A 10,383-nucleotide genomic window follows, 5' to 3' on the forward strand; every position below is an offset into this window, starting at 1 on the left:
ACAAGGAATAACCAGGAAATGAGCAAACAGAGATGACACATATGAATAGGTAGGCCCTGGATCAAATAATACCGAAGCATCCCTACCGCATACAGAAATAATACCTGTGATCACGGCATCTGAGGCCATTGCATCTGGTCTGGCCGAAAAAGCATATAATTTAGATGGAGCGCCGGCCAGCCGGCCTCCGCCTGGCTGAACAATAGCTGGCTGACCTTCCCCTGCCTGGCCTCCACCTCTGGGATGGCCAGTACCTGCCTGTCCTCCGGCTCTGGGCGATCGGACGGCTAGTGCTGTAATCAAAGGTTGATGACCCTGCTGTACTGCCTTGCCCCGAAGTCTGGGACAAAATCTCTTCATGTGTCCCGGATCCCCACACTCATAATAACCCCGCAGTGCCATAGACTGTTGTCCCGAAGTCTGACCCCGATGGCCTGTATACCCACTAGAAGAACCCTGGATGGCTGGTGGATGGTATGAACTCTCTGTCATGGCACTGAAGGAACCCTGATAAACTGGTGGGCGATAAGAACTCTTTGGCATAGCACTGAAATAGGGTCATACTGGAGCACCCTGAGGAAGTGGTGGTGGTGTTGGATATGTGGGCCTGCTAGGCCGACCCCTCCAAAACTGACCTCTCTCCCTAGCTGGGGCACCCCTAAACTCTCCCGAAAATCGAGTCCTCTTATCCTGCTGCATCTACACTCTACCCCTCTGGCGGTAGCCCTCAATCCTCCGAGCAATCTCTACCACTAGTTGATAATCAGTACCCATCTCAACCTCCCTGGTCATGCTAGCTCGACTACTGGGGTGTAACCCAAACCTCGCAACAAATCTCCGCACTCTCTCTGCATCCGTAGGAAGTATCATAAGTGCATGGCGAGACAACGCAGAAAATCTCGCCTCATAATCGGTCACAAACATCTGACCCTGCTCGAGCTGCACAAACTAACACCGCAACTCTTCCCTCTAAGATGGTGGAATATACCTGTCCAATAGAAGTCGTGTAAACTAATCCCAACTCATGGGAGGAGAACCCGCTGGTCTGCCAAGAAGGTAAGATTTCCACCATCTACGGCCCCTGCCCTCCAGCTGGAAAGCGGTGAAATCTACTCCATGGGACTCCAATATCCTCATGTTGTACAGTCTATCCCTGCACCGATCAATGAAGTCTTGGGGGTCCTCATGCCGCTCATCCCCGAAGATATAAGATGTAGCCTAGTCCATCTATCCAGTAGCTTCTGCGGATCGCCGCCCGCAGCTGGTCTAGGCTCAGGTGTTGCTGCAGCAACTGGCTGGGCCCCACCCACGGGTAGTGTACCCGAAGTCTGATATACTGTAGCTACATGGCCCGGAGCCTGAGAAGTAAGGGTCTGTGCTCCCCCTCCTACCTGAGATGTGGCTGGGTCTGCTGGAAATAAATCAGCCTGAGTCATAGTGTCCATGAACCACAACATACGGCCCATGACCTCCTGAAAGCCCGGTGCTGTCATAAAATCTACCGGAGCTAGCTCTGGAACAGGCTTCTCGCCCTGCTCCTCCATGATGGGATCCTCCACTAGATCCGCTGGTGGTGCTACTAGGGAAGCTCTGTGATGCCCTCGTCCCCTCCCTCGGGCCGGTGCCCTCCCCCGGCCTCTGTCTCGGCCTCTAATAAAGGGGGGAGCAGCTCCTCCCGGGTCTGGAACATCCGCTATACGCGTCCTCAGCATCTGTGAGAGAATAGAAGAATGAAACTTAATATACCATCAATTTCACGATAGGAGATGAATAAAGAGTAGTTTCCTAACGCCCTATAGCCTCTCTAAGATAAGTACGGATGTCTCCGCACCGTTCTGCAAGACTCTACTATGCTTGCCCATAACTTGTGAGACCAACGTGAACCTAGTGCTCTGATACCATGTTGTCACTACCCAATTCCATTATAGGCCGTGATGGCACCCAACACTGTTGTTAGGCAAGCCAACCCTGATCAACTAGTGACTTCCCGATTAGGTAAATTTGTAAACGATAGCTTCTCCTTATTTAAAAGAAATAGATTTAGGAGTTTGAAATTTTAAAATAAATAAATAGAAGCAATTAGTACTAATCTTAATCATATGAGCAAACCACAACCATAAGTCCACTAGTGTGTGTGCCAAGACCTGGTGTCACAAGTATGTGGGCAATCTAGTAAAATATACAAAACAATGCTAGCCTACTGTCTAAAAGGAAATAGACAAAAAATAAAAGAACATAAGAAAGACTCCACCTGTTGCAGAACGACTCAGGAGGGCAGCTCACCAGGAAGTCTCGAGCTGGGAGAACAGTCTACGTGTTGGACTGGTGGCCAGATGCACCTGCCTCAAATCCTGTACAATCAAGTACAGAAGTGTAGCGTGAGTACATACAAAAAATATGTACCCAGTAAGTATCTAGTCTAACCTCAAAGAAGTAGTGACGAGGGGTCGACTTCGACACTCACTAGGTCCAACAATATAATAATATGTGATTCTAAATAAGCATGATACACAGAACTAGCAAAACAAAACTCAGAACAAGAAAATAACTGTACAGTTCTTCCATCATATCTATGAAACCAAAACACTTCCTTCATTTTAAACAAATGACCTATAAAACAGTAAATTTATACCAATTATAAAAAGGGTTTCAACTTCTATTATCACACACAAATTCCACCGAGGACGTTCGGCCCAATGCAACATAAAAATGTAAAATGTGCACTGCCGAGGGTCGAACGACGTGAACCATAAATGCATCTATTAACCTGCTTAGGAGAACGGTCCGCTCCCATGAGAGTAGTGGAAATAGTCACCCCGCTTGCGGAATATACTTGTGACGCAGTTAAATATAAATATAACGAAATTTTTCTCAATTATTTTCAAAATATTAACTTACTTGAAACCTTTGAAATCTTGAAATCCTCAACTTAGTTCCATTCAATACAAATAAACAATTATGTTAAGACAGCGGTACCCACAAAGCATGGTATAAGCCTAGAACTACCCGAACATAACTAGAATAGTAGCTACATACGGACTCTCATCACTTCGTGCGTACGTAGCCCCCACAAATAATCATACATTAATTAAGTTCACCTATGGGGAAATTTCCCTCTTACAAGGTTAGAAAAGAGACTTACCTCGCTTTAAGGCCTACTTTCCGGTCCAAGCTTATGCCCAAACACTCAATTTGGTGCCGAACAATCCAAAACTATCCAAATAGTGTAGAAATGAATCAATATAGGCATAAAAGTTCATATCTCTACTATTTAAGTAATTTCCCAACCCTAAATGCAAGATTCCTAAAATTCACCCCCGGACCCACGTGCCCGGATTCTGGAAATCTTCGAAGAAAGTTGTTACCCATAACCTTAGGAACATAAAAAAACTCAGGTTTTATTAAAAACCTAGGGTTTCCTCTAAACCCATGATTTTCACTAATTTACATGTCATAATCTACCCATAAACTATGTATTAAATTCACATTAGGTAGAAATTACATACCTCATAAAGCTAGGTTGAAATTCCCTCCTTAAGAGCTCCCAAGTCGCCCAAGGGTGTAATAAATGACCCCTCGCCCAAGGGTGTAATAAATGACCCCAAAATTCCTAAGTCCCGATTTTAAACTCACTGCCCAGCTGCTCCCCTTCTTCGCAATAGCGGAAGAGGCCTCGTGATCGGGAAGGCAAATGGCCCAGGCCTAGGAAAACGTACCCATCGCGAATGCGACAGGAGCAACGCGAATGCAGAGGTTCGCTTGGCCTACCCTACACGAAAGCGAGGGCTTCTTCTATGCGAACGCGGGCCAGGTCACGCGAACGCGAAGACTAGAGGGTCCAGACTTCTGCGAACGCGGTCCTGCGCACGTGAACGTGAAGGGTAAAAGCTTCCCAGCCCACAGACCCCAAATCCTTCATCACGAACGCGAGGGTCTGACCGCGTTAGCGAAGAAGGAAACCAGAAGAAGAAATCTTGTGTATTTCAACTCAACTCCGGAATTTCGTTTGGATCTCTATATCACCAAAACCCGCTCTAAACCAAATTTAAAGAATTTCAAAGTTTTTCAAGAACCAACTTTCACTATTATGCGCCAAAACTCTCCCTGGTTATCCAAAACCCAATCCAAATATACGTCCAAGTCCGAAATCATACGAACCTATTAGAACCGTCATAAATCAGTAAAAGCATGTACGGGAATTCTTATTTAGGGGAACGGGGTTCTAGCAAGTAATACTACCGGTCGGGTCATTACAGCAATGACACACGCAAGAACTCGGTTGGGCTCTGAAATATCCAGCCTCACAAGTCTGTTAACCAATGACTGAATGTCCAAAGCTAATGGCCTTTCCTCTGCTGAAATAAATTCCAAGGTACCCATACTTTCCTCCTTTCTACTCAAGGCATTTGCAACTACATTCCCTTTGCCCGGATGGTAAAGGATAGTAATATCATAATCTTTCAGTAATTCAAGCCATCTGCACTGCCTCAAATTTAGGTCCCTCTACTTGAATAAATGCTGCAAACTGCAATGATTAGTGTAAACCTCACAAGACACCCCATAAAGATAATGCCTCCAAATCTTAAGAGCGTGAAGAATCGCAGCTAACTCCAAATCATGGACCGAGTAATTCTTCTCGTGGGGCTTCAGCTGACGTGAGGCATATGCAATAACTCGCCCCTCCTACATTAATACACAATGTAGGCCAATGCGTGAAGTGTCGCAATACACTATATACATCCCTGAACCGGAAGGCAACACTAATACCGGTGCTGAAGTTAATGCTGTCTTGAGCTTCTGAAAGCAAACCTCACAATCAACGGACCATCGAAATGGAGCCCCCTTCTGGGTCAATTGGGTCAAAAGTGCCGCAATAGATGAAAAACACTCCATGAACCGACGATAATAACCTACTAACCCTAGAAAACCTCTTATCTCGGTCGTCGATGTGAGACGATGCCAATTCTGAACTGCCTCAATCTTTTTGGGATCAACTTTAATACCCTCGCCTGACACAATATGTCCTGAGAATGCTACAGAATTTAGCCAAAACTCACACTTGGAGAACTTAGCCTATATATTTTGTTCCCACAATGTCTGAAGCACCACTCTCAAATGCTTCTCGTGGTCCTCCATACTACGTGAGTATATCAAAATGTCATCAACAAAGACAATGACAAACGAATCAATATATGGCCTGAACACCCGGTTCATCAGATCCATAAACACCGTTAGGGTGTTAGTCAAACTGAAGGACATCACCAGAAACTCATAATGGCCATATCTAGTCTGGAAAGCATTCTTCGGAACATCAGAATCCAGAATCTTCAACTGATGGTACCCCGACCTCAAGTCATTTTTTGAGAACACTCTCGTACCCTGCAATTGGTTAAACAAATCATCAATACGTGGCAATGGGTACTTGTTCTTAATGGTAACTTTATTCAATTGGCGGTAATCAATACACATCCGCACACTCCCATCTTTCTTATTCACAAATAGTACCGGCGAGCCCCAAGGTGACATATTTGGCATGACGAACCCCTTTTCCAACAACTCCACTACCTGTTCCTTCATCTCCTTCAACTCTTTCGGAGCCATATGATACAGTGTAATAGATATAGGATGGGTACCTAGAGCCAAATCAATACAGAAATCAATATCACGATCCGGTGGCATACTTGGAAGATCAGAAGGAAACACATCGGAGAACTCTCAGACTACAGCCACTGAATCAATTGTTGTAGTCTCTTCTGCAGTAGTGTCCCTAACATAAGCCAAATAAGCCAGACAACCCTTCTCTAAGATGTGTCGAGCCTTCAGAAAGAAAATAACCCGACTAGATGCACCGGTAGATGAACCCTTCCACTGCAATCTAGGCAATTCCGACATCGCCAAAGTAACAGTCTTAGCATGGAAATCTAGGATGGCATGATATGGGGATAGCAAGTCCATGCCCAGAATGATCTCGAAGTCAATCATATCAAGCAGTTGAAGATCCACTCTAGTCTCGTGACCACAAAAAGTAACAATGCATGATCGGTAGATCCGGTCCACAATAATAGAATCGCCCACAGGAGTGGACACATAAACAAGAGTACCCAAGGATTCACGAGAAACACCCAGGAAATGAGCAAACAGAAATGAAACATAGAAATAAGCAGACCCTGGGTCAAATAATACTGAGGCCTCTCTACCGCAGACAGAAATAGTACCTGTGATCACGGCACCTGAGGCCACTACATCTGCTCTGGCTGGGAAATCATAGAACCTGGCTAGAGCACCATCTGGATATCCCCCACCTAGCTGGCCTCCACCTCTAGGATAACCCCTACCCACCTTCCTTCCGCCTCTGGGTGGCCGGACGACTGGCGAAGCAACTAGTGCGGTAATCATACGCTGTTGACCCTGCTGCACTGGTATACCCCGAAGCCTGGGTAAGAACCTCCGCACATGATTGATATCCCCGCACTCGAAACAACCTCTTGGTTCGATGGACTGCTGACCTGAAGTCTAGCCTGATGACCTAAATACCCTCTAAAGGAGCCCTGAATAGCTGGTGGGTGGTAAGAACTCTCTAGCATAGCACTAAAATAAGGTCGCACTGGAGCACCCCGAGGAGGTGGCGGTGCTGGATAAGGGGGCCTGCTGGACTGACCCCTCATGCACTGACCTTTGCCCCCAGCTGAGGCACCACTAAACTCTCCCGAATATTGAAATTGCTTGTCCCTCGCTGCTTGCTCACAGCTCCGCTGACGGACTCCCTCAATCCTCCAAGCTATCTCTACAACTAGCCCATAAGAAATCCCCATCTCCACCTCTTGTACCATGGTGGCCTGAATACCAGAGTACAATCCGGTGACAAACCTTCGTACTCTCTCTGCATCGGTTGGTACTATCATAAGTGCATGGCAAGACAACTCAGAGAACCTTGTCTCATAGTCAGTCACTGACATCTGACACTGCTGGAGATGCTCGAACTGGAACCGAAACTCTTCCCTCTAAGAGAGTGGTATATATTTGTCCAAGAAGAGGCGTGTGAACTGATCCCAAGTCATGGGAGGTGAACCTGCTGGTCTGCCGAGAAGATGTGACTGCCACCACCTACGAGCCTTGCCCAGATGAAAAGTGGTGAAGTCTACCCCATGGGACTCTAGTATCCTTATGTTCTGCAGTCTGTCTCTGCTATCGTACTCCTCCGAAAGCAGGAGGATGAAGCCTAGTACATCTGTCCAGTAGCCTGTGCAGATAACCTGCCATAACTGGTATGGGCTCTAGTGTAGCTACTGCAACTAGCTGAACTCCGCCCATGGGTAGTGCACCCTGGGTCTGGTATATAGCAGCTGCTTGCCCATGAGCATTCACGGTAGGGGTATGTCTTCCCCTTTCCGCCTGAGATGTGGCTAGGTCTGCCAGAAATAAACCGGCTTGAGTCATAATATCCATGAACTGCAGCATGCCCATGACCTCCTGGAATCCTAGTGCGGACGTGAAATCCATCGGAGCTGGCTTTGCTGTGGGCACCTCGCCTTACTCCTCGATGATAGGATCCTCTACTGCATCCACTCGTGGCAGAACTGGAACAACTCTGGGACATCTTCATCCCCTACCACGGGCTGGAGCCATCCCTCGGCCTCTAACAATAGGGGGAGCAACTCTTCCCTGGTCTAGATCCTCCGTAGAGCGCGTTCTCACCATTTGTGAAGTAAGGGGAAGATACTTAGTATTACATCAACTGCACGATAGAAGATGAAGAAATGTAGTTTCCTAACACCATATAGCCTCTCAAAGATAAGTACATATGTCTCTGTACCGATCCGCAAGACTCTATTAGGCCCTTCTCATAACTTGTTAGACCTACGTGAACCTAGTACTCTGATGCCATGTTGTCACGACCAAATTTCACCTATAGGTCGTGATGGCGCCCAACATCACCGTTAGGCAAGCCAACTAGTGGATTAAACATCTATTTCCTCTTTTAATAAATTTATGAGTAATAAAGCTTTCCTTAATTGCAAGATTTAAGAAAAACAGATAGTCCAAATAAAACCAAAATAATAATTTTCCAACAACAGTCTACTAAAGTGCATGCCAAGATCTGGTGTCACAAGTGTATGAGCATATAATAGATTATACAAAATCCAAAATACTGTCTGAACATAAAATAGATAGAATACAGACACAAAGAGAGACACTAGGTGTTGCGGAACAACTCAGGAAAAGCAGCTCACCACTAGGCCTCAGGATAACGGGGATGCGCACCGGTGGGACCGCCTGAAGCACCTATCTCAGATCCTGCACAAAAAGTGCAGCAAGTGTAGCATGAGTACGTAAATAACGTGTACCCAGTAAGTATCAAGCCTAATATCGAAGAAGTAGTGAAGAGAGGTTGACTTCGACACTCACTAGGAATCAATAAGGTAGAGACAAAGATATTTAAATAAATATGGTTTATGTGAATAGCAATAATTTCCTTAACAAGCAGATATAATAATTCTTTCATAATTTGACAAATTTCCAATATCATTTACCTTCACAAGATGAAATAAAATAAATATCAAAGCACCGAATAATTTTTATTATTAAGCACGGTTTCTGCCGAGGTCGTACGACCCGATCCAGAATAATATGTACATTGTCGAGGGTTGAGGGATATGAACCATAGATGCATCTATCTACTGCCGAGGCGTTCGGCCCGCTCCACAAGAAGAGGAGAATGTTTTATAAGCATTGACTTGGATATGATTGAGTTTTTTATACAACAATAATACTAATTTTGTAAGCGAACTTCCACAATTTTTTCAACAATTATTAATACGATTTAGACATTTTTAAATTAGCAAGTATGATGCAAGAATTCCAAATAACTCATGAATTGGGTCCTAAACACTACCCGGACAATAGCATAATAGTAGCTACGCACGGACTCTCGTCACTTCGTACGTACGTAGCCCCCACAATTAAAGACAATTATTTATTTGAAATACCTATGGGGTAAATTCCCTCTTACAAGGTTAGACAAGAGACTTACCTCATCTCAAAGTTCACTTCCCGATCACAACTTCGTGTTAAAGCCTCAATTTGGTGCCGAAATATCCGAAACTAGCCAAATGTTATATAATTTAATCAATAAATACTCAAAATTTTATAATTTATCTATTAGAGAAATTAACCAACCCAAAATGGTAAAATTCCTAAAATTCACCCTGGGACCACGTGCCCGGATTCCGAAAATTTTCAGAGAAAATCGTCACCCGTAACCTCAAGAATTCAAATATACAATTTTCATCCCATTCCATAACCATTTTCGTGGTTAAAATCTCATTTTTATCAAAACCTAGGTTTTTCATCTAAACCCTTGATTTTCACAATTTACATGTTATAATCTACCCATAATCTATGTAATTTACTCATAATAGGTAGAATTAACTTACCTCAAAGTTGCTAGGTAAACACCCTTCTCAAGAAGCTGAAAAATCGCCTAAGAATATAGAAAATAGGCTAAAAAATGACTGAGCTCCGTTTTTAAGACATTTATCCGGCACAGTAAAATCCTTCTTCGCGAACGTGGTAAGAGCCTCGCGTTCATGAAGGCAAAATTCCCCAGGCACTAAAAATTCCCTTCGCGAACTCGTGATCTCCTTCGTGAACGTGAAGGGTAAAATATACTAACCTCTCCCAGGCCCCGTTCTTCTGCGCGAACGCGAGAAGGCCATCGCGAATGCATATGCCTGGGATGCCCAAGCTTTGCGAACGTGACCTCCTTCCCACGAACGCGAAAGGTAACTGCCCAGCTCCCCAAATCATTCATCGCAAACACGAGAGTCCTTCCGCGTTCGCGAAAAAGGAAACCAGAACTGGAAAATCTGGTTTTTCCAACATTGCTCCGGGTGGTTCGAAACTGACCCGAGCTACTCGGGACCCCATCCAAATACACCAACAAGTCTGTAAACATAATATGAACCTTCTCAAACACTCGAAACACGTAAATCAACAACGAAACCAAGAATTGGACCCCAAAATCGAATTGAATCAAAATATGAACTTCAAGTTTCCAAAATTCTCCGAATGCGCCAAATCATACTTAGACTACTCGGAATGACACCAAATTTTGCGTGCAAGTCTTAAATCACCATACAGAAATATTCCCAGGCTCGAAATCTCAAAAGGACTTCGATTACTCCAAAACATACTCTAAACTAAAATTAAATAACTTTAAAATCTTCAAATTGTTAACTTTCACTATTAAGCGCTGAAATGCTCCCGAGTTGTCCAAAACCCGATCCGAGCATACTTCCAAGTCCAAAATCATCATACAAACCTATTGGAACCGTCAAATCCTGATTCCGAGGTCGTTTACTCAATATGTTGACCGAAGTCAAA

The 10,383-nt window shown here is 44.6% G+C and overlaps 2 protein-coding genes across 2 annotated transcripts; both read right to left on the bottom strand.

Moving 5' to 3' along the window:
• Nucleotides 1–1,133: 1,133 nt before the first annotated feature.
• LOC138898141 (uncharacterized) lies at nucleotides 1,134–5,601 on the bottom strand. The gene is made up of 4 exons (XM_070184182.1): nucleotides 5,142–5,601; nucleotides 4,768–5,033; nucleotides 4,255–4,503; nucleotides 1,134–1,712 (listed from the first exon to the last, which is right to left on the bottom strand). The coding sequence occupies exons 1-4, from the start codon at nucleotides 5,599–5,601 to the stop codon at nucleotides 1,134–1,136; spliced, it is 1,554 nt and encodes a 517-aa protein (XP_070040283.1).
• Nucleotides 5,602–5,715: 114 nt separating this feature from the next.
• On the bottom strand, nucleotides 5,716–6,956 carry LOC138898142 (uncharacterized). The gene is made up of 2 exons (XM_070184183.1): nucleotides 6,535–6,956; nucleotides 5,716–6,433 (listed from the first exon to the last, which is right to left on the bottom strand). The coding sequence occupies exons 1-2, from the start codon at nucleotides 6,954–6,956 to the stop codon at nucleotides 5,716–5,718; spliced, it is 1,140 nt and encodes a 379-aa protein (XP_070040284.1).
• Between the last annotated feature and the right edge of the window lie 3,427 nt (nucleotides 6,957–10,383).

Source organism: Nicotiana tomentosiformis, chromosome 8 (assembly GCF_000390325.3).
Source record: "Nicotiana tomentosiformis chromosome 8, ASM39032v3, whole genome shotgun sequence".
NCBI lineage: Eukaryota > Viridiplantae > Streptophyta > Magnoliopsida > Solanales > Solanaceae > Nicotiana > Nicotiana tomentosiformis.